Source organism: Podarcis bocagei (assembly GCF_964188305.1).
Source record: "Podarcis bocagei genome assembly, chromosome: 8".
NCBI classification, from domain to species: domain Eukaryota; kingdom Metazoa; phylum Chordata; class Lepidosauria; order Squamata; family Lacertidae; genus Podarcis; species Podarcis bocagei.
The window spans coordinates 32262286-32286869 of NC_138133.1; the positions used below are offsets into that span (position 1 = coordinate 32262286).

At 39.6% G+C, this 24584-nt stretch overlaps 1 protein-coding gene across 4 annotated transcripts in view; it reads left to right on the forward strand.

Annotated features, from left to right (window-relative positions):
- CDKAL1 (CDKAL1 threonylcarbamoyladenosine tRNA methylthiotransferase) overlaps positions 1 to 24584 on the forward strand; it is a 239059-nt gene that overhangs the window by 74288 nt on the left and 140187 nt on the right. For all 4 annotated transcript variants that reach the window (XM_081206418.1, XM_081206417.1, XM_081206419.1 and 1 more), the window contains 2 exons: positions 1005 to 1053; positions 13269 to 13389. In XM_081206418.1, the coding sequence (XP_081062544.1) occupies positions 1005 to 1053; positions 13269 to 13389 (170 nt within the window). The remainder of the gene's footprint in view (positions 1 to 1004; positions 1054 to 13268; positions 13390 to 24584) is intronic.

Below are 24584 nucleotides of genomic sequence, written 5' to 3' on the forward strand. Positions count from 1 at the left end.
ATTATCATTAACGCCACGTTATAATAAATAGAGCCTTGAGAGGAAATGGGAGAAGTCCTACAAACCTGGCATACTTCACCCAATTCCCACCTGTCTTCCAATCAGGGGGAGCAAGATACACAGCAGCAGCCTCCCATCTTCTTTCAGCAGGTAATAAACATCCCAAATAACACTACAGTATGATATAAGAACGTAGCTAAGGGGTGGGTGGGTGGAGAGATCAGGTCCACAAGCTAAAACTCAAAAAGGAGGTGACCCTGAAGTGTGTGTGCATTGTGTTCTCTCTCTCTCTCTCTCTCTCTCTCTCTCTCTCTCTGTGTGTGTGTGTGTGTGTGTGTGTGTGTGTGTGTATTCGTGTACATGTACACCATGCCTGTCTTCATTGCTAGAATTGGAATTCTACAAGGCCAATTGTACAAGGGAAGTGGTGGTGATGGATTTTCGGGGCATCTGTAGGTGTTTGCTTGTGGTTTACTGATCTGAGGAATTTGCTACGGGAGAGGCAGATAGGAGTGTAAGTCTGAATCTGAATCTAAGCCAGATTTGGTGTCCCATCCTGTTTTTTATCCATATCTGCTATTAATCCCATCAGACCAAGCGACTTTGCTACTCATGCATTAATATATGTTTGCTGCTTTGTGTAAATGCTCCTTGTCTTGGTGGTCTGAAACTTGTACCCATCTTTTCTTTGGATTCAGTTATTTCTGTGACAAGTAAAGGTGGTACCTCAGTTTCTTTATTATTATGAAATAAGTTGCTGTACACCAGCCTTTACCTTGGATAATTGCTAAAGGAGTGCAGTGGCTAGCTTGTGTCATTAGGATTTGTTTCCCCACCCACTTACGCAGGAGTAAAATGCTGTCTTTCCTATATTACAAGCAGAAATATAACACAGATTCAGCAACATGTATGTTTCTTCTCTATGTGAATTAAATTCATGGAGAATGAGAACCGTCCAAAAATCATCAGAATATCCACATTGTATTTTTTTTTAATCTTTACAGGTTCAGCAGATAGATCGTGTTGTAGAAGTTGTTGAGGAGACTATCAAAGGTAAACTTTTCACCTGAAATGATTGTGTCTTCATTCTTTCCAGTGCTCATTACTGACTTTGAACACAAAGACCCCATAAGGAGCCGTACTGTTGAAATATATCATGTATGTACTGTAAATAATGACTGAAGTGTAAACTAATAATAATAATAATAATAATAATAATAATAATAATAATAATAATAATAATAATAATAATAATAATAATATTTTTATACCCCAGCCAGAGCCGGGCTCAGGGCGGCTAACACCAGTAAAATTACAATAAAAACATAATGGGGGGGACCAATATGTTAAAATACGGATTAAAATACAATTTAAAATGCAGCCTCATTTTAATAGTAGCCCATAGATCAAAACCATAAGGGGAGGGAAACATAAGGGTCAGAGTGAGTCCAAACCAAAGGCCAGGCGGAACAGCTCTGTCTTGCAGGCTCTGCAGAAAGATGCCAAATCCTGCAAGGACCTAGTCTCTAGTGACAGAGCGTTCCACCAAGTCGGGGCCAGTACTGAAAAGGCCCTGGCCCTAGTTGAGACCAATCTAACCACCTTGCGACTTGGGACCTCCAAAATGTTGTCATTTGTAGACCTTAAGGTCCTCCACGGGGCATACCAGGAGAGGCAGTCCCATAGGTACGTGGGTCTTAGGCCTCATAGGGCTTTAAAGCTCAAAACCAGCTGAATATATTAGAAAAATCTGTAAAAAAAAACAACTTGGCCAAATCAATATAGAAATGCACAATTTTAGATCTTTGGTCATTCTCTCCCCCCCCCTTTAATCTTGCTTCAGTGCTTCTTTTACTACTATTTCATGATATGAAATACTTCCAAGAGATCACTGCTCATTTTATTGCCTATTTGTGACTTGTTGATTTGGAATAAGTGTGGCTGCATACCAATGGGCATTGGCCAATATGACTTACTTCACAATCTGATCATGAGTACATGTCCAGTAGAGGAAAAGCTATATCTGTGTTTAGAATTTAAGATATTTTGGGAAGGGAACTGCATTCTGCTTTGTAAAGTACCATGCTCACTGAATCCTCAATGATAATCATTGAAATTATGATTCTATAGATTATTTTTTTATTCACTCTTGCCTAACAACTTACAGTCCCATACAGAGTATCTTTCTGAGAATCTCAGCACTTTTATACTGCCGCGTTTGTTTGTTTTTATTATTTATTACACTTGTTGCATTTTACAAAAAGAGTCCCATAGTGTCTTAACAAGATAAAATACAACCAATAAAAACAAAGCCAGAAAATTTGAAGCAGTTTATGATACTAATGCCTAAAATGCTTGTCCGATGACATAATAATAGCAAGCCTACCCACCCTGCTAAAAGATGAGCATTCCTCTAGAATGGGTTTAGCTACCTAAGGCGTAAGTGAATAAAAAGGTATTAGCCTAATGCCTAAAAACTGATTGTGCCAGGTGCGTTTCCCTGATGAGGCCATTCTTCAGATGGGGCCACCACTAAAAAGGCTTGTTCTCATGTGGCTACCTTCTGCTATTCTCTCAGGTGAGGCATATAAAGAAGAGACTCTGATGAAGACATGATAATTAAAGCATAATGGAGAATGTGCTTGTGATTCTGCCCTTGTTGCCAGTGCTGTCATGGCAACACTGGGGATATCTGGTCCTGTGAGGTCCGCAAGATTGCAGGTCCCGTGAGGGCATTTTCTTCATGCCACAAGAGAGTGCTCATTTGTTGTTTGTTGACACAAAATTATGTCAGATTCTTTTGATACTTTAATACTGCAAACAGTATCAGGCTTAAATATTTTAAATCAAATTAATTAGCTTCCAGCAGGAAAAACAAATGCCATCATGCATATAAAGTGCACCCCTATGGGATTAAGGGGAAACTAGACTTTGTGACTGAGCAAAAACTGTTTCAGTCTAGAGTATTTCACAAAACATTTTGTGAAATGGGTCACTGGACAGGATTGTTGAAAACAAGTCAAAGGAAATAACTTGAATGATGCTGGACTTTTCAGACTTCATATACGCTTACTAAGTTTCAGTCACATTAATGTGTCTAGTAATATGGTCTATCTGTTCCTAGTTTAAATATTAACTAATGTTTGCTAACTGCTAGCTACCAGCCTATTTTATTATTGTTGATTGCTAAAAGCTTATGTGATTTGTGTGTGTGTTGTATAGCCTAATGAATAATGCTTTTACTGGCATGGTGTTTGTTAGCAGTTTGTTTGTTTCAATATTTATGTAATGGCCTTCATAATATTTATTTCAGGGTGGTTAAGAGTAGAAGAATCAAAGTGCTCTCTCACATTTTCTGTGGGCTGTTTTCCGCAATACATTTTTTTTAACAGTGAGATCACTGTCCTTTGAAAAAAGCATGTACAATCAATGTGTATAGAAGCACGTATATATTTTGTCACGTGTGCATGCATTGAAAACCTATGTCTTATTTCAGCATTCTGCTGCATGTGCATGTAGCAAAATAGTCATATAATTTCTTCACACATTGTTTTAAAATCACTGTGGATATTTCTTCCTATATGATAGTGAAATCCAAGTAGTAAAAACCCATCAGTCACTCATGTCTTCATTCAGTTAACTTGTTACTTCCTACTTCCATTTCTACTCCAGAATATGGAAGGAGGCTCTCCTTTTAAACTTTCTATAGCCATGGTGGGACGTGGGTGGCGTAGGTCCACAGAGCTAGGACTTGTTGATCAGAAGGTCAGCGGTTCAAATCCCCGCAACGGGGTGAGCTCCCATTGCTTGGTCCCTGCTCCTGCCAACCTAGCAGTTCGAAAGCACATCAAAGTGCAAGTAGATAAATAGGTACCGCTCCAGCGGGAAGGTAAACAGCGTTTCTGTGTGCTGCTCTGGTTCACCAGAAGCAGCTTAGTCATGCTGGCCACATGACCCGGAAGCTGTACGCCGGCTCCCTCGCAGCAACCCCAGAGTCGGCCACAACTGGACCTAATAGTCGGGTCCCTTTACCTTTACCTATAGCCATGGTAAATTAAATAAAACTAGTAAATTAAGCTTTAAAATAAAACACTAACATCTTTGAAACATAATAATAGAATTGGCATTGAAATGAAACACTTAGCTGGAGAAGAGAGGAAGATACGTTCTACATAGCTTATGGGAATCTGGTCAGTCGTACAAATAAAAAAAGTAGACATTGTCATAGTATTGCTGGAGGTATTATTAATGGGAGAGTTTTATATAAAAGATATTGGTGGAATGGGAGGACAAATGATGTGCTCCCACCTACCTAAAAAACCTTAGCAAAAGAGATGGAAAGGGTAGTGGGTAACTTTGAATTGATGGTGTGAATATTCAAACTCCAATTCCGGATCAAAAAAGAGGATGTTGCATATGTGTTTAGTGGGAGCACTGGGAAACTATAGTTACCGTATTTTTTGCTCTATAACACGCACCAGACCATAACACGCACGTAGTTTTTAGAGGAGGAAAACAAGAAAAAAATATTCTAAACGAAATAGTGGATATATGATTTTTGTGGTTCATGCTGTGGCCACAGACATGTGATCTGACAGTGAGTTTGGAGTAGCCCAATGCAAAAATCCCGAGGATCCATGCTTTGTAACCACGGAGGAGGGAAGGAAGGGGAACCATGGATCCTCTGCTCACGACTGCAGCAGATCCCCCCCGCCACCCGTAGGCATTCCCTCCATAACACGCACAGACATTTCCCCTTACTTTCTAGGAGGAAAAAAGTGAGTGTTATGGTGCAAAAAATACGGTAATTAGTGACTTCCTGGTTTAATTACAGCTAGTGGGAGGGGAGGAGCAAAGGAGTTGTGTTCATCGGTAAAAGTTTTCATAGCTTGTCTTTTTAAATCTAGACATTCTCACCCTATCACAGCCATAGTGTGGGCATCCATTGACACGCTCTGTGTAGCCTTTCTTGTTGATGTTCATTAGTCACATGAAAAATATTAAATACAATATTTCTTCACTATGTGAATAACAAGAGTGGATTGCTTATTAATTGAATTAATACTAAACAGAAAGCTTAAACAGAAAGAGGTATGCCAAACAGCATTCTGTAGTGAGAGAGGGTTTATACAGACAACCAATTTTTCCCTTTCATGTTATGACAGTTGCAATACATTTTGATGGTATGAATCCAGTACTGTCTCTCACAGTATTCACCAGATTTATATTTATTTCCCTTGCTTGACAGGGGAGAGAGTTGTCATGTTTGATGGCTTTATGTTCAATATAAGCTTTATCGTTTGCTTGAGTAGTTGGTTTAACCAATTTAGGCATGTTTTCCCCTTGTTTTCTTCCACTCTTACTTTCTTTCTCACATTTATTTCACTTGGTCAACGTAGGAAGTTTTTTTTCTTCTTTGAATTTTTCAGCAGATAATGAGAAATGCGCTCCCTACAATGGGTGTTTATAGCATGCTGACTTTGAGAGAGTTTCTGGCCTGACTGGTGGTGGAATGCCCAGGCATTCCATTATTTTTAATGGTCTGTTTCTTAGGGCTATTAAAATTAAAAAGTGCTGATCATGGTTATATGAAAATAGTTTTTAGGCAAGCTTAATGCTAATTACTTGACTATGTGAAATAGTTCTTACAATTTCCCCAGTAATTAGTGGGTTGTCCATCTGTTTTGGCTTATTCACTGTGAGAGAAAGAAGGAGGGGAAAAGCTTGGAGTTCCTCTTCAACCTCTTTATTAGCGATATGAAGCTCTTTCTGAATGAGTCTCAAGCCAACATTCATGCCCCCTGCCTAGCCGATTTTCGCTGCCCTTTGCTCCTATACGCCGATGATGCAGCGATCCTTTCCTACTCTAGAGTCGGTTTATGCAGAGCTCTAAAGATTTTTGCGGCTTATTGCAAACTCAACCACCTGACAATTAATCATGGGAAATCTAAAGTCCTGGTCTTTACCAGGTCTCGGAAAACTTACAGCTGGAAGTTAGATGGAGTCCAATTAGAACAGGTTTTCAAATTTAAATACCTGGGAGTCTTTTTTCACTACAACCTAAGCTGGAAGCCACAGATACAGTATTTACTAAACAAAGGGAAAACAATACTTTATGCTCTACTCCAATTTTTTGCGGCTGACGGAGCCTCCCACATCCCCTCTGCATTGAAGGTATACCACGCAAAAGTGGTTTCCACCCTCTGCTATGCTGCCCCGCTCTGGGCCCCTGGGTCCAATTTAACATCGCTGGAGACATTGCAGAATCAGTTTCTCCGTCGCCTCCTGAAACTCCCCATGTGTGTGAGCAACGCAGCCATACGTCTGGAGTTAAGGATTGCAACATTGGAGACTGTCATCTGGAAGCGAGTCTTTGGCTATTGGCTGTCCAGCTGGCATAGGCTTCCCGACCATTACCTTTTTCAGTGCCTCTGGCGGGACGAATTTGTTAATCCGTGGGTAGGAAAAATCCATGCCAAACTTCTGAGCATCGGAATTTCCCCAGCGGACTCCCTAAAGATGAACTTACGCTCAGCTAAAAGCCTCATTGAGCAAAGATTAGCAGACATTGAAAATCAACACAACCTTGCCAGAGGTGGGGGTGTCTGCTCCCCCAGGTATCACGGAATAACCCCACCACTTGACCTTCCATCATACATGTCATCTCTTTCATCAGTACCACACCGACTTGCATTTATTCGTGCAAGGTTCAATGTCCTTCCATCGAACCTGCTGAGCCACAGATTTTCCAAGGGTTTGGTGTCTCCGCTATGCGTGTGTGATGGGAAAACTGTTGAATCTCTTCCACATATAATGTTCAACTGTCCCCTACATAGCATAGCCAGGACTAAATTCCTGGGCCCTGCTTTACTGCGCTTGGTTAGCAGGCCTGTTGAGTCACACGCCGCACTGCTTTTGCAGGATACAGATCCTTCTGTTACTCTGCAGGTGGCGAGATTCCTGAATGCGGTTATCTCATATGCAAAAACCACCAAAAAAAAACAACAACATCAAAATCTAATCGGACAGTTATGATGAGAGTGCATGTCGGATCTCGTCTTCAGTTTTCCTTTTTCTGTGAACCGTCCCTTGGAGCTCTCCGGGCCACATCCTGTTATTTGGCTTTGCCCAATGACCCACCCTTGCGTCGCAGTGTTCACCTTCTGTTGTCAGATATTTCGGTTTTTAAGCCTTTGTGCTTTTTATGTTTGTACATATTTTATGGGCTAATAGCCGTAAATAAATAAATGAAATGAAATGAAATGTTGGCAAATGAATGAAATGAAATGGAGTTTACTTATGTTACTCATCCTTCCCTTGAATTCCTCTTCACCTTGATGATGGACATTATTGAACAAAGTTGCTGCTCAGATAAAACAACTGGAAGTACAGTATCTTCAGATAAACTGTTCCACTCTTAATTTACCTAAGACTAATAGGTATAGCTGGAAAAGGAAGTTGGCCCCGCTTTCCTCTTCCTTTTCTTCCTTCTCAATGTGTGGCTATAACAATTATGTGAAGCAAGTTGCCGTCTTCCTTTAGTGCGTCTGAGTTTTGTGTAGCAAGAGGGTGCTTGGCATATTTGCATGCAATGCGCTGTCACGAGTCCATGTGCTTCTGGTTGTAAACAGTAGCAGCAATATCAACAATGCTCTAATCTGAAATCTGATATTCAGTGCCCTTCACATGGTCATTTTGTTGTCTTTTTCTCAGGCAGCAACCAAATGTTCTGCAGTTCTGTTCTGTTGTTCAGAATAGAGAATGGCTTGAATCCTAATATTAGTCACACTGATTGATTGCATTTTAGTTTGCTTTTTGGTCCCTCAAACCTCACAAGAGACCAATAACAAACAAGATAATCCCTGTCGGCAGACTTAGATTCTAAAAGTCACAACACATAGGAAAAATGGATTGTGAGGGAAGTTGTAGATGGGATCTTAACTGTGACTAACTTGCTCTGGATCCAGCTCAGTGTATAACAGTTGTAAAACACTGAAAAACATGCCATGTGTTCAGCATATCAAATAACTATGTTTTGGTTTCCCTTGAGAGTACACTTATCTGCTGGCTTCTGAAGCTGGCAGATATCACCTCCGTTATTCAGATGAAATGCCTTTTTAAAAGCTTTCCCTACCCAATCATGCATCATTTTAAGATTCGTAGCATAACTTTTTCTTACTTACACTTGAATTCGCTACAAAAGAGATCACAGATAACAGCATTACAAAAGGAACTCAGTATGTTAGCTTTTGAAAATAGCTTTTTTATTTTTTAAAGGGAAGGATTCTATTTATCTGTAGCTTTCTGGAGCTCTGTAAAAATATGTATTGATAGTTAGGTTAGGAAGCTGGAGCATGGAATTTCTGCTTCCAGTAGGCCATGCCCTTAAAACTCTTCAAAATATCAGTCATTAACCAGTCCAACTCTGGACTGGATCCAAACATGCAGAGCAATCCTAATAGGATCTGGGGAAGTGCAGAGGGGTAGAGACTCTAATGCATGTAATGTTATGCTGAATCCTGCCAGCCACAAGGAAGGAGACAGGAACTGAGCCCCTTGACACATCCATGAAGCTTTGGATCTCATAGATTAGGGCTTTCTGTGTGTTACCATAGCAGAAACGCTGGTAGCAGTTTTCAGGGCACAGCTTTGGGCCTACATGTTATCCTAATCCCCACAGCCATCACCATCAGAGGGTTAGGATTGTACCTTTAGTCAGGTTTAGTAGTCGACTCAAATCAACAGAAATAAACATTAATTTAAGCCCTGTCAGCTTTCAGCCCCACTCACCCCACAGAGTGTTTGTTGTGGGGGAGGAAGGGAAAGGAGAATGTTAGCCGCTTTGAGACTCCTTAAAGGGAGTGAAAGGCGGGATATCAAATCCAAACTCTTCTTCTTCTTCAGTGTGTCTAGACTAAGCATGCCAAAGTCTGGATCCAATCCACTGTATTGAAATGGACTGAACTAGGTGTTCTTATATTTCCAGTGAAGTTCTTTCATAATTTAAGACCTTAAATAGAGAGCAATAAATTCATTCTTGACCATTTTGTAAACTTTCACTCGCATTCCCACAGGCCACAATCCAGCACAGATATAGGTAAGCACAGAGTTCATAGAATCACGCAATTGTAAAGTTGGAAGGGACTCCGAGGGTCATCTGCTCCAAGCCCTGCAATGCAGGAATCTCAACTTACGCATTCATAACTGATGGTCACCCAACCTCTGCTTAAAAACCTCCAATGAAGCAGAGTCCACCACCTTCCAAGGGAGTCTGTTCCACTATCTGACAGCTCTTACTGTCAGAAAGCTCTTTTTGATGTTTAGCTGGATTTAATTTACCTGAATTTTAAAGTAGTATGCATATTGTTAAATCCAAGAATACTTAAAGAACAAAAGTATGGGCAAATAATTGTCTCATCAGTTGGTGATATTGCTGTTATTAGTGTGATACAGTGGAAATGAATAATTGAGTGAATGCTATTAGCAGAGTCCATGTACAGTGGTGCCTCGCAAGACGAAATTAATCCGTTCCGTGAGTCTCTTCGTCTTGCGGTTTTTTCGTCTTGCGAAGCATGGCTATTAGCGGCTTTAAGAAAAAGGAAACAAACTCGCAAGAACTCGCAAGACGTTTCGTCTTGCGAAGCAAACCCATAGGGAAATTCGTCTTGCGGAACGACTCAAAAAACGGAAAACTCTTTCGTCTTGCGCGTTTTTTGTCTTGCGAGGCATTCGTCTTGCGAGGTACCACTGTATTACTGAAATCACAGTAGGTTATAATGGAATTCTTGGCATTTGCTAGTATGAAAATAACAGGCCTTTTCTAGATGCTATTGAACTTTTTGACATCTATGATAGGTGTAACACTCTTAACAAAAATGGTGTTTTACCTCTTAATTAAACTGAATCTTTGACTAAAAGTTTTACTTGACAACTCTGAAAAGGCTGGCATGCCAATTGATTTTCTTGTCTTCAGTGCTACATCAGTGGAAGAATTCAGTGCGCTACTGCCATGATACTATTACATTTGTCTTGACTCACAAATGTAAACAATGGTGGTGTAGCCCTTTATAAGGCATGTTAGGTGGCGGTTGCTTTGTGGAGCAACCTGGTCACATAAAAGAGCTAGCCATGCAGTTCTTCCAGTGTTCACTTCCAGTAATGTTAGCAGTAGAGTGTTGTATTTTTTTTTTTTTAGTGGTGACTGCTGGTAGGAACAGCTTGGTGAAAACAATTTGCCACCCCAAACAACCTCTGCACAATTGCATTATAAGCAGTAGGAGCATAGAGCAGATTCATCTGTATTGGGCCACTTCAGACAGATTTAAAACTTGTGCAGGGTGAAGTGGGATCTCTCTGCCGTGCCCTAAGTTGAAGCAGGGACCTCCAAAGCAGTTTGGGACAATTGGAGGAATCAGATGTTTCAGAAGCGCTGCAGACGGGGTGCCTTCAAAAAATGAGACATTTCTTCCTCAGCGTATCATTTTATAAGGAAAATAACAGGATGAGGAAAGGTGGTGAAGGGAAAGTTCTTTTGTGACTGAGAGATCTATCTTCTAAAAAGAGGGAATGATTTTACCAGGGCTCTACAGTCACAATGTTCTTTGCTAGTTTTGCTAGTTCTTCTAGTAGTGCTTGCTTGGAAAATGCTGGATTTTCATATCCTTCTGCTTCTGTCCCACATACCCATTCCTTTCAAATCAGCTTTTGACCTTAGTTGAGCCATACAAAAACTTAAAGCTCTTTTTAAATGTTAAGTCCCTAAGATTCTGTTATCATCATTTTGAAATTTTGTGGACTCTTTTCCCAGAGACAGCCCTGTGTTATTTTTATAATAAAATTATTGTCCACTAAAACCACAGACCAGGAAGCGAAACACTTTAAATACCCCCTCCCCAAAATCAGTGTTAAATATACGTAGCAGGAAAATTCCTGGTCCTATTTATCAGTATTTTGACAGGTTTCTTATCAAGGAAAATCTCTCATGCATACTTTTTTTCCCTCACATCCTCCAAACTGTAAAGGCTATCTGTATAGGAAAATCACTGCATTTATCCTTTTGAAACTTGGCAGGATTCATCTCCTCAGGTGTGGCTACCATACCCCCAAAATTAAAATTACAGACAATTCATTTGCCATTGGGGTGGGTAGATAAAAATCATCACATAAAATAAAAATACTGTGACAATTTGTTTCTGATATGTCAGAAGTGACTATGTCCACAAATTTCATGCAGTTCTGTCAATAAGGGGGAAATGCTGTAATGTTTCATTTTAATTTGCCCATAATAGTGAATGGGGAAGTTTGACACTTGATTTTTGCAAATTGGGATTTGGCTGCAGACCCCTAGCAAAACTGGATTGCTTCCAGATCAGTTCAAACCAAATTACAGTACAAATTGAGTCTTGCGGTCAGTACAGACCCCTAATTAGTAATTAGTAATGTTGCTTGTTTGCATATGTAACTTAAGGCCATTTCTGCTGGCTTGGGAAAACCTGCGAATGAAAAAATGTTTTTTAAAATAATGTTTCTGTAACTTTCAATATAAAGGGCCAGTATGATTTTGCCTCCTCAGCCTTTCCTACTGCACAAGAAACAAGTCACATTTTAAAATTAAATGACTGACTTAATGGCTGGGCATGGATGATCATATTAATAAGCTTAGTTATGTATGAGTCTTTTTCCTGTGTATGCAGGTCCTTCCTATCCTCCATTTGTGGCAGAAGTCTCCAAGTTTGTTTTATCTGCACAGGGAAATTATGCTTACCAACTTTGGAACAAACCGGGATCGTAAACTAACTTCAAAGGATGGTTTCAGTCCCACAGTTGTTCCACAGATGGTAACAACCATAGTTTCATGGTTCAGATGAAATGGAAACAATGGTTAATTGGAGACTCCACCATTTCATTAAAACGTGCAATGAAGGAAGGAGGGAAGGTGCTGCATGTTCAGGCACAGTGGTACACTCAGGTGATTCTGGACTGTGGTCTTACTGATCATAGAATCAGAGTTGGAAGGGGTCCTGAGCATCATCTAATCCACCCCCCAGCAATGCAGGAATATGCAGCTGTCCCTTACAGGGATCAAACCTGCAACCTTGGTATTATCAGCACCGCACTCTAACCAACTGAGCTATCCAGTGGGAGATATGATGAATGAAATGAAGTTAGCACTTGCTATGCTAACATGAAATCAATGTTTGACTGCATGTAAAAAAGGGTAAAGGAAAAGGACCCCTGGCTGATTAAGTCCAGTCGGTGCTCATCTCACTTTAGGCTAAGGGAGCTGGAGTTTGTCCGCAGAGAGCTTTACTCAGATTGGTTGGGCTTTTTAATCTTGATTATTTACATTTAAATTTGAAGAATTATTATTATTATTATTATTATTATTATTATTATTATTATTATTATTATTTATTATTATTATCATGGTGGGTGCCAATTCCAATCCATTATTGGAAATTATATATATATTCTCTCTCTCTCTCTCTCTCTCTCTCTCTCTCTCTCTCTCTCTCTCTAAATAACGTTTAATTAGAAATTGTAACTCAGTATTTTGCAAAGCTACCCCCCCCCCCAAAAAAAGCATTTACTTTGATTTGGGTGACCTGAAACAATGTGTCTAGAATTATGGAAAATGAGCCTTCTGAATATTTGTGTTTGAATATTTTGAAGTCAATATGCAGTTGCTTCTGAACGAGCTCAGTTAAGCTACAGATGGAGCCATAAATTCCAATAAAGTGCTCACATGTCAGTAGTATTATACGTGAGAAGCACAACAAGCTGGGCTGAATTGTGAAAATGTTCCCTCATCCGAATCTTTTTGCATTACTTTGTGAGAACTTAATGGAAATTCTTGCTCAAGCTGACACCCATCAGTTCAAGCATACTGCCTAGAAGTTTGGGTTTGTGGTCTAATACTGTTCAAAAGGGAACAACAACACCCTTAAACTCAATAGTAATATTTTTACAGTAATTATAATCAAAATGCTGTTTCTTGGGAATTTGGCTTTTAAAATGGATTGACTTGCTTTTGTCAAATAGCTGAACAAGATATAATGAAAGGAGCTAAGCTTAATAATAATAATAATAATAATAATAATAATAACAACAAATTTTAATGTTGGCTTTTCCTTTACTTGGTAAGTTGTTGGTTACCAGAAGACTCCTGGGTCTATTTTTGTTTAACAAAATGCAAAATATTTGAGTAGAATATATTAAAACAAATGAGTTTTATGTATAATGGTACCATTTTTCCCCTTTATTTGAAGGTCACTCTGTGAGATTGCTGGGTCAGAAAAAGGATAATGGAAAACGGTTGGGGGGAGCGCGATTGGATTTGCCAAAGATTAGAAAGAACCCACTGATAGAAATAATTTCCATCAATACAGGGTAAGCATCATTCAAACTGACATAAAATATTCAATACTGCCTAGAAATTCAATTTCATTTTTGTCCATTCTTAATGCAGAGCTGCCTCAGGTCATACCATAAAGAACAATTTAGGGGGAAACAGTGAAAATTCCCATGATATTCAGTAGCATTAATACTGTAAGACAAGTTACCTAATTATTTACTTATATTTCACAGTTATAAAAATAGAAGGGGTGTGTGTGTGTTTGCTTAAACTGTAGTGTCTGCTATTTCTAATCTTTCCTGAAAACATAATTTTGTGTTGGGATAGATCTCTTTTGTATGATGACTAACTCTTCCTACACCAGCTTTTACACAGCCAATTTCCATGTCCGTTTTGTGGTTAGAGGAATCACCATGGGACTACTTTCCCCCTCAGGACCCACAAGATACTGTTGGAAAGCTCTCCTGAAATCGAATAGCACTTTTGAGGACATTGCTTTTTTAATATGCTTGGGCTTTGGCTCTTAATTTGGGTGATGCCTGGGTGCCAGAATGATGCCTGACATCTCCAGCATCTGAAAGTACATGGCTGAGGATCATTGGATCTAGACTGTTTTCACACACTAACACCCCATGCTGTAGAATTCCATCAGTTATGTTTTATCTGCACAATTGGAATGAATTTCTGGATCAAATTTGCTTTTTCTGTCGGAATATATAGGCTGTCCCTGGATCAAATGACTTTTCAAGTTCTCAAAGCTCTTAACCCAGTTCAAGGTTGTCATCTGAACTAGCTAGATGTTTAGCTGAGAATCAATCACAGTCAGTCCATCATTTGAAAAATAAGACTTTAAAGCCGTCTTGCCCAAAAATGACAACTAAACATTCCCTTTTGGCGACTGTAACCTTGTTTTAAGGACCCATTTGTGCCTAGCTTATATATCTGAGTTTCTAACACTCTTTTTAATTATCTCTCAAAAGCTTATACTAGTCGGCTAAGGTGAATTGAGGTTACAGGACAGTGTTATCTACTCTAAAGTCTGCACCATGGGAACTAAGTCCTGCAGAATCAGTTATTTATGTAAAAGAAGACTGAGCTGCAAATGTCATTGTTTTTGTGGTGTATCTCTTATTAGGCAAGCAGCTGGTCTAATTAAAAACAGAACACTATCTCTCTTGCCTGGGTCATCCCTGGTTGCTAACACAGCAGTAACACACAAACCCTCCTCCTCTCTCTCCACCAGTCCAATTTCCCCATAGTCATTGCTTTTCCCCCTCCCTGCTTTCCTTTTGTTCTCTCTGGAACTGCGGCTCCCTTGTCCAGAAAGCAGTCCTCTTCCATGAGTTTTTCCTCTCTTGGTCCATCGATTTCCCCTCACAGAAACTTTGCTTTCCCCAGCACTGCCCCTGTTTCTGCCTTCTCCTTTAGACAGTGGGGTGGGAGAGCTGAGAAAAAATTCACATCAGTCAACCAATGTGTCCTTTTGGTTTCAGATAGCACATGTGTAGACTAAAAAGCCTGGGGCACAAATTTCACAGCCCTCCAGCGGCTGTGGTGGCTCATTTACCAGAAGTATTTAGTGCTAACTCTGGAAGTGTTTACTCGATTCGGACCAAACTAAGCCTCCTAGAGCATAATATACAGTGACTGAGCTCATAGCAGTGCAGAATCAGCAAGACCAAAGGAGGAAAACAGACACAATCTCCTGTCCAGGGGCTCTCACATTCACACTAAGCCATAGCTTGGTTTAGCATTACTTGTGAACTGAACCATAATGTAATCATGCACATTCTTTCACAGTATTCAAAGAGTAATTAAAAATGAAAAAGCTAAATGGAGAAGCCATTACTGAGAGCAAAAAGGATATAAAATGTTTTGACGTTTTTTCATATGAATCAAAACAACTTGTGCTTAAAAGTTAGGAGATGAGAGAGGAAAAAAATAATTGTTTACCATAGAAATAATTGCAAAATCTTTTTTTATTTTTGTCTGTTTCTAGAGGTATGTGTACACACACATGCATGTACATGTATCAGTGGTACTGGAATACATCAAAGATACTATTTCTTAATTAAACTATTTAAATGGGATCTCTGACACACAGTATTTTTCCAATTACTTGTCCAAATATGTAACCACAGCTTTGTTAATCTAAGTACTTTAAGATTATTTTCTTTGTTTTATTTATGAAGTTCTACATCACTGAATATGTTTGAGCTGTTATAAAGAACATTGCTCTTTAGATTTATGCATTTATATGTTTAGTTTGATATTCCCACACTTGCCCCAAGGGGTAAGAGCAGCCAACATGTGCAGTTTTTGTAGCTCAAAGTTTATCTTAATCCAGCATCGTTCCAGCGGCATCTTACATAAGGAATGTGCTGCCAGACCTGCTACTGTGCCTGTTAGTTGCATCCCCTTTAGAATTGTGAATTACAATTTATCCACTGGGCAGGGTTGCACTGAAATAGTTGGCCCTTTGCTTTTTCTTAACAGCAGCCCTTCAGAACATAAGAGGAGCCTGCTGGATCAGGCCAGTAGCTCATCTAATCCATCTCATAGTAGCCAGCCAGATGCCCATAGGAAACATGCGAGCAGAGACCAAGCAAAGAGCACTCTCCCCACCTGCAGTCTCCAGCAATTGGTAGTCAGAAGCATATTGCCCCCAATTCTGGGGGCAAAGCGTAGAGCATAGCCAACATGACTAGGAGCTGCCACAATCATGATGATGATGATGATATTGATATTGCTTCCTATGAAGCATCTCAAGGTGATTTCACAATAAACACACACACAAACACACAAATTGCATATCTAAAAAAATAACAGCAATTACACACACAATACAGATGTTAGGGGTGCTGCAAGTTCTAGTCCTAGACATCTGGAGGGCACCGTGTTGGCTCCCTCTGCACTAAAGGACTTGGATATTATAGAATTACAATAATGGTCCATGTATCTTTTCTGAACTGTGATTCCATTAGTATGTTCTTAGGACACATACCTTTCCCTAAGAGAAGCAATATTATATGGAATTGACCTGTCTTAACTGGTTAACAGTCTCACCCAGCAGTGGACTGTGGAGAAGAACTCTTAAGACATGGGCTGAATTATATAAGGAGAGGCAATCCTAGCTATTTTGGTCTATATAGATGAGCACTTTAGGCCCAGAAGTAAATAGGCGACCAGTATTGGTATACAGTGGTGCCTCTACCTACGAGCACCTCTGGTTGCGTATCCTTTGGGATACGCATATGGCAAACCCGGAAGTATTTTTCCGGGTTTACCGTGCGCAGATGTGCTCTCCCGCTTCACGCATGCACATAACAGGCACCTCCAGTTGCAAAAACCTCAGGATCTGACTGGAGCTCCAGAACGGATCCCATCCGCAACCAGAGGTACCACTGTAGTATGATTTCACTGGCCAATATATTCTGGCAGCCACAGTTTGCAGTAGTTATTATTAATTAAATGTCTATATCACCTTTCATCGGAAGATTACAGGGCAGTTTACAATATAAAAACACAAAAATGCATAGCGTAATAAGAAACCAAAACAATAACCCGCACAGAAGCTGGAGCTTCTGGGTTTTCTGGCTTCTCCCCAGTAGCAGTTGGAGAGGGTGATATAGATCAAGGGAATTGGTGCAGAATGAAAGGTTTCAACACTACTTCCACCTGAAGCTGCTTGAATAGGGTTGTTAACTAGTTATAAGAAGAAGGAAATGGGGGGGGGAGAGACTAGAGATACTGATCACAGCTCTCCCTCAGCATATCCATTTTGGCCCTTAGCACAGTGGTTTTTAAATACACAACAGGGTAGAGGGTTCTTCCCTTGGGATGTGCACTGTGAAATGTGCAAGCAGATACGGATTGGGCAGCCTTGCAGATAAGTATTGGGAGCCATTCAACTATCCTCATGCTCTGATCCCTCTGTCCCCTGCTCATGTGAGCATCTCTTCAGCCAGGAGAGAGGAAGAGTTTACCAGTGGCTGCCTCTGTTGTGTTTCCATCTGTGGAAATTGCAGTGCGTGCTTGCATCTGCATGCTGTCATCTTCTAGAATGGGGAGAATGTGTTCACGTGTAGTAGCAGCAGGGGCTGCACCTGGCCACCTCTAAGTGGTTACCGATCACAGGCAGCATACTTTTATTACAAGGGAGTGGTTAAGGGTCTGCTAATTTCCTTATTGCAGTAGTGTTCTTACATGAATAAACATAATTGCCTAATTCCACGATCTGCTGCAATGGTCCTTGAATATTTCAGGTTGAGCTCACAACTGAATGCAGCTTCATAACCTGTGTCTCACTGTGCTCTCATTTCAAGCTACCCCAGCTTATTTTGCCTTGGTTAAGTTGCTGCTTTGCCAGATGTAGCAGAGTGTAAGGCAGAGAGAAGGCATGGCAAGTTGTCATTGATAATGCTTTGTCTCCACAGTTTTCTTGCGGGTATTTCAGTCTCTGTGAAGCTGTTGCACAACCTTCTACGCCTCATGTTTCACTGTAATGGCCAACAGGAGGGACTTTCCAAATACAGAACTTAGCTAAATTACTTGTCATTCCAGCTGTGAATATTTATGGGATCAAGGTAACTTAATGGCTACTTGTCTAGTCCTGCAACCCATTTTTCAGCACAGTGGTATGTGCTGGGTGCGCACTCCCCAGCACATGCATGCTCATGCGCACACACCCTTTGGAGGATAGCCAAAGCACTAATCAATGGCCTATTTTTCGTTGCAACCTATGTTAGCTAAAACTCTCAGTGAGCATTTTTAATTCACTGTAGTCTCAAAAATTGCATATAAATGCAATATTTTAAGCATCTGCCCAGTATCTCAAAGGAACGTTATTGTCAATAGCTTTGCAACTGGATCTGTTTCACATTTAGAAGTAAATCTCACTGCATTTATTGGAGACACTGTTGTGTCAGTGTACACAGGGCTGCAGACTTAAGAATTTACATATCTATTTTGTGTTAAGTCTTTCTGAGAATATAATTTTGACCTATGATTCCTAAATCTTGTTTGTAAGTCAGAGGAATTTCATACTCAGAATGGCACTCATAGATGAAATTTGCCTGCTGACGTAAAATGCTTCATTATAATTGGCCTTTATTTTCCCAGTAGAAGACCCTCTTTGTTAGCAAGAAATAGAAAAGTACTGAAGCAAGTGCTGACAGCTCACTTTAAGCAAAGGCTAATTACTCTTTTGGTTCTCGTCAAAATAATTTCTGTTGATTACCTTCTTTAGCACTCTGCATTCAGACTCTGCACCTGACAGAATTTCTTATGAATATATTGATAAAAGTAATTTTGAGTGTTGTTTTGTTTAACAAACCAGACCCCTTGATACCATAGAAATGGTATTGTAATCATGTGAGCAGAAATACTTTTCTCGTTATAATATTAGAAGGGGGGACCCCGCCTTTTGAGTGGCTAATTTGTGTAACCACATTTTATTATACAGGAGTAAGAATTCTAATATTAATACAGAGTTTTGGTAAGAGATCATTTCCTGTTTTGTGGGGGTCTTATTTTTTTGTAGAAATCTCTACTCCCTTCAGAAAATGCCAAGTATGAGAGCCAAAGTTTATTACTGCTCCAATAAGATAATTGGCTGCAAGACTGAATCTATATTTCAGATTGCTTGGTAATAGCAGCATGTTTTTAGAAGCTAATTCTTGTAGGGATGGATAGCTAGTCAAAATTATTTGGTTCTTGAGCAGCTAGGCAGCTGAAAACCTGTATTTTTGATTGTGAACATGCATCATTTTCTCTCTCCCCACCCACTCATTTCTAAAGTAGTTTTTGTATTAACTGCAACAAAAAGGCACCTGAAAATCATGCTTTAGATGTAGGACAGGATCGGTGAAATGTCAAAACTATGCATTTTAGGATATGGTATATTTCTGTGAGGTAAAAACTGTTTTGTGATTTCCTGCTTTTGAATTATTTAAGGATAACTAAACTATCTTAAATGCAGAAGCCATCGTTCCTGTCTAACTGTAACTTGTTGAAGTATCTGTTGCCAGGCCTGAAGCATGCAAGAGCACCAGCTGGAGTATATCAAATATTCATGGTATCAGATAGTTAACAATAACAGAATGGAAAGACAGTTTCACAGATCACAGTCTGTCCCATTATTTTTCTAATCTAAGTGGCTGACATCATATATTTTAAAGAAATGTAGTCATCTCTTTTTGGCTGTGACTTACAAAATATGTGCCCAAATCTTTATGCCATGTTGGTCGCAGATTGGCTTCAAACTGCTTCAGATTGCATTTTTATTGAGCCAAGCCAAGAGTAGTTTATTCAAAGGTGTTGTGTAATGTCACTTTTTCTCTTGGAACAAAGGCCCAGTGCATTTCCCGCTATAAAGCCCAAGAGGTATTTTCCTTCCTTTCCACTTTTTAAAGGGGAGTAGCATTGCTTTTTGTCCACTTGCTAGCTCTTTCTCTCTCTGCTCTTAGTAAGTAGGAAGAAAGAATGAGAAGAAATTTCTTTTTAGTTATACTTTTAAGCAAAGGTTAAAAACATAGATTAAGCAGTCCCCAGTATTGCACGTTTACCAGTCCTTAGAAGTATCTGTGTGGCTGTTGTCCATGTCTTCATTTGTAACAGGAAAGTTTGACTTTGCAGACATTCTAGGAATGTCATCTTCTCTTATTTTCTCTCTTAGAATCATGCAGAATAGCAATCTAAATAGTAGGTTTCTAGTCTTACATTTGAAAACATCAAGGCTTCTGTGTGCTTGAAAACAGATGGTCCCATTTTCTAGAGTATCAAGAATTGACATTTCCTGTCCTTTGGCTGGTGTTCATCCATTGCTGTCCTGTCATTAATTGGGCTGCATTTTGTTGTTGTTGTTTGGGTCATCTGATGGCATATCAACATACTGAGCTTAAGCAGTCTGATTTGAGTTAGTGCTATTCCCCCATAGTCCTCTGCGGATAAGTCATAGAATTGTGCAATCACAGAATTGTAGAGTTGGAAGTGGCCCTGAGGGTCTGCAATGCAGGAATTTCAACTAGATCATGTATGACAGATGGCCATCCAACCTCTGTTTAAAAATCTCCAAGGAAGGGTGTGTTGAGGATGTATCTCCCAGTCCCTTCCACTCATCACTCTCAGTCTCTGCACATTGGAAATTCTGTTTACCCACGGTCCTAAGCTTGTACACTCCAAATAGGTCCTGTGTCTTTTATTACTTCAAGGATGGGGATAATGTATATGGAGCCTATGTGTGTTGTGGTGAATGCATGTAGGCCCTTGGAATTCAAGTGTCCCAAAATAAGTTGCAATTTTCACTTTTTCTTTCCTTCTTCTTTTTGTTTTTGTGTAAAGGCAATTTGTAGATGGAGTGTGGGGGGGAATTAGAGAGCAGTTTATGCAAAGGTCAGGCAGGAATGTGCCACTCACCACATCTATTAATTTAGTTTTAAATTCTCAGCAAACGTTTGGCAGTCCCATGATCTCTTTATATAGCAGCCCGGAACGAGACTTGGTGTCTCTCTTGTTTTTAAGAGATAAACGTCTAGTATGCTTGTGTTTTGGGGTTTGTGTGTGAGTCATGTGTGTTTATATACTCATTTTAAAGCCTTAGTTACCTTGGAGCAAGGTAACTTGTTGCTCAACAACTTGAGTTCCTATTAGGCTGAAAGTACAGCTGGGAGTATGTTTACAAAAGAGGTTGCTTAGTCATCTGCTTTTCCCAGCTTCTGCCAATCTGTTTTTCTTTTTACTTTGATAAACTATCCTCATTTGTTGGCGTACTTTCTGCAAACTAGATTGTGCTTGATTCACTGTACTATTTCCCATGGTTTGAGGGTAAATAACCATTCCTCTCCCTGATATTTTTATTGATTTAGCTTAAGTCCTAAACCATGGCAAAAGAGAGAAATGAACCAACATTAGGAAAATAGAAAAACAGATGCAGGTTTACACTAGAAATAAATAAGTTTCATCCAGAGGTGTGAATTCCATATTCACTGTAGGTTTAATAAACCAGGATTCATTGAATTAGATGAACCTGTTTAAAATCACATGATTCTATTGTACAGTTCTTTGTCAATTGTGCCCGAGCACTATTTGTATTTTCAACTAGACATTTGACAACAAGATGACGCTTGAACTTCTTATGGCCCTATATGACTATAGAAATAGCTATTGACAAAACAAGTTATCAGAATAAATATGCAGAACATTGCAGTGCAGGTTAACTATTTTCTAAAGCGAAGGAATGGAGGTTAGTGTGCTTGAATAGTAAAGAGAAAATATTAATATTCACCTTTTCTAATCCTAATCAGTCATGTCCTAATCAGTCATGTCATATAAAGAAAAGTGCAGAGGTCACAAGAAAGGTTCTATGTTTTTAGATAATTGATTTCAGTAGGCCTAAAAATTAAGGTTGGTTAAATTTGCATCGGGCTGCAGTCCAGAATGGTCCTTTACTCTTGAAGAATTCGCAGTGTGGCAATGAGATTGGGAACTGAGGCCTGGGAGTATTGTACTCTCAGAAAGTCAGCTGCAGTAATGGTACATTGACTGGCTCCACCACCTGCAGAAGGCGGCAAGCTGGTGCTGTGGCTCTTTGCATGGAAAGGCTGTTTGGTGTCAAATGGCCTACGTTTTGGAGATAATTTTTTGTGAGGATGCATAGTTGGCAGAGTAAATGTACAAATTTAAAATGCTTTGAACTATTTTACTTTTTAAATTGTTAGACCGTGCTGCTGAATATAATTATTGGTTATATCCTATTATTTTAGAATCATACCATGAACAGCTTATGATACACATAAAGTACAGTGCAAAACAAAACAATCATTTAAAATAAGCTGCTAAGAACACACATATTATTTGTATATAATTAAGGCTAAATCTCAGAATTGAGGCAGTAGCAGAATTAAACACTGAAAGCCTGCAAAAAAAGTTTAATTTTAAGTTCTGTTGAAAGGAGGTTAGAGAGGGCGTTCTGACACTGTACCATTAGAATAGTGTGCCAGAGCCATGCTGCTACCATTGAAAAGGCCCTCATCATGGCACCAAGAGCAAGGCCTACAAGACTGATCTCAAAGTCCAGGCATGTCTCTGTGGGAGCAAGGTGTCCTTAAGATGACCTTGTCCCAGATCATTTAGGACTTTAAAAACAGCACTTAAATTGAGACCAGAAACAAACAGATAGTCAATAAAGTTGTTGTGAGATTTGAGATGTACATTCTGATCTCTGAGCACTAGACCAAAGTATATTAGCTTTTGGTAGAGATCTCAATGCAAACTTTCTTCACAGCTTCCAATACTGAGCCAAATAGGTGTGTTACTGTCTGAGCTACTTTACAAAGCAATCACATTTCCAGCAGCTACCCTCATGTACACCCTGTAGCAGACACACAAAAGTGTGATTGACAGGCATAATTCTATAAATATCCATTGTATACATGTCAGGGACTTGCGGCAAATTAGAGCTCCTGAGCGCATTGACACACAGTTTATGCATCTGCCATGGTGTGCGTAAAGTGTGAAACAGCCTTCATAATAATATATAATATAATTCCTGTTGGTTATGAATATATAGCTACTTCACTTTCCACTGGCAGTTGTAGAACAGTTAAGACAGTGGAAATACAGAGATATATATGTGGAAATGGAAAACTTGCAAGCAAAGATTACATCAACAATATATGTGGAACGTGGCTTGCTTCAGTCATTACTATTATTCATGCTTTTGTTGTATTTATATATGGCATTTTTAGGCAATGCTCCCAAGGCAGTTTACTAAAACAAATAAATGATATAAAACGTAAAGTTGGCCCAAGGGAAGGGACAGTCTGATCAGAGCAGGCCCTGCTGTTGTTTTTGCTTGCTTTGCTTGCTCTGTTCTTCCTTCTCTCAGGACAGATAGTGTCAGTTAGCTGCAGGGGGAAGGCTTGTTGACTTTACTTGCCTCCAACTGCCAGCTGTTTTTGTTGCAAGGTTTGTATGCCTTTAACAGGTGTGTGATTAAAAGTGTATGCCCTCAATGGTGGGAATGATTTCACTTGCTGCATTTCTGCTTGTCACCCTAGAACCTGTGCCCCTCCAATGGTTACTAGATCCCAACTCCTGGAAACCTCAGTCAGCATGGTCAATGGTCAGCCGTGATGGGAGCTTTAGTTCAGCTTCAGAAAGGTCACAAGTATGTAAAATCATAGAACTGTAGCGTTGGAAGGGACCACAAGGCTCATCTATTCCAACCCCCTGCAATGCAGGGATCTTTTGCCCAACTTGGAGCTTGAACCCACAACCCTGAGATCTCTCCCTCTCTACGACTCCCATGCTCTACCAACTGAGCTATCTCTCTGAGCTATCCTGTGTAAAAGGCACAATATCCATGTCAAGAGGAAAAGTTGATGTTTGGGTAGAAGCTCACAGAAGTTTCAGCTACTGAACAATTTGAGCAATATCACATACACTTTTACCCCATCTACCTTTATCACAGGTTTTCATTTAGCTCACATCTGTTTTCTTCCTTGTTAATTTTCACAAATTTATTCTTGAAACTTGGGAACATTTTGTGATGGTTGACTAGAAGGTTGTGCCTGCTTGTACTTCATTGAACTGGTTTTTATGCTCCAATGTGTATTTTTCTTAATTTATTGTATAATGCCTTATAAAAAAGCCTTGTCATATCTGTATTGCCAGGAAGCCACTGCTTCAGAAAGAGAGGAAACGGATTTATCTTGCACAGTTGCAGTTGCTTAAGACTGACTCATGAGCTGAACACCAGATTGGAAGAGTATCTATCTATTCTTTTTCAAAGAGTGTATTTAAGACATTATTTTTATAATACCTGGTTGCAGGTGACCTGGAATAGTTCCAGGCTTGAGTTATTTAAAAGAAGAAGGCAAGATTGGGCCAAGGTACATCAAGACAATCAGACTGGTTTTTGGTAACTGAGATATGAAAATGTGGCAGGACAGGTGCAAACACAACATTTAAAATGTAAGAAAGATGAAAGGTTGATCATTTAGGCCAGGGGTACCCAAACTTTTTTCAAAGAGGGCCGGATTTGATGAAATGAAATGGACTTTGGACATTCCTGATTTAGGCTGATCTGATAAGTAAGTGAAGGTTTCATTTCCCTTTCCCAAAATACTTTCTTTAGTTATTGGTAATAACTTTATCACACTCTTCCTCTATCCAGCAATGTTCAGGGCCAAAGTTGTCATTTACAGGACTTTTAAAAAATTAAGGAAAG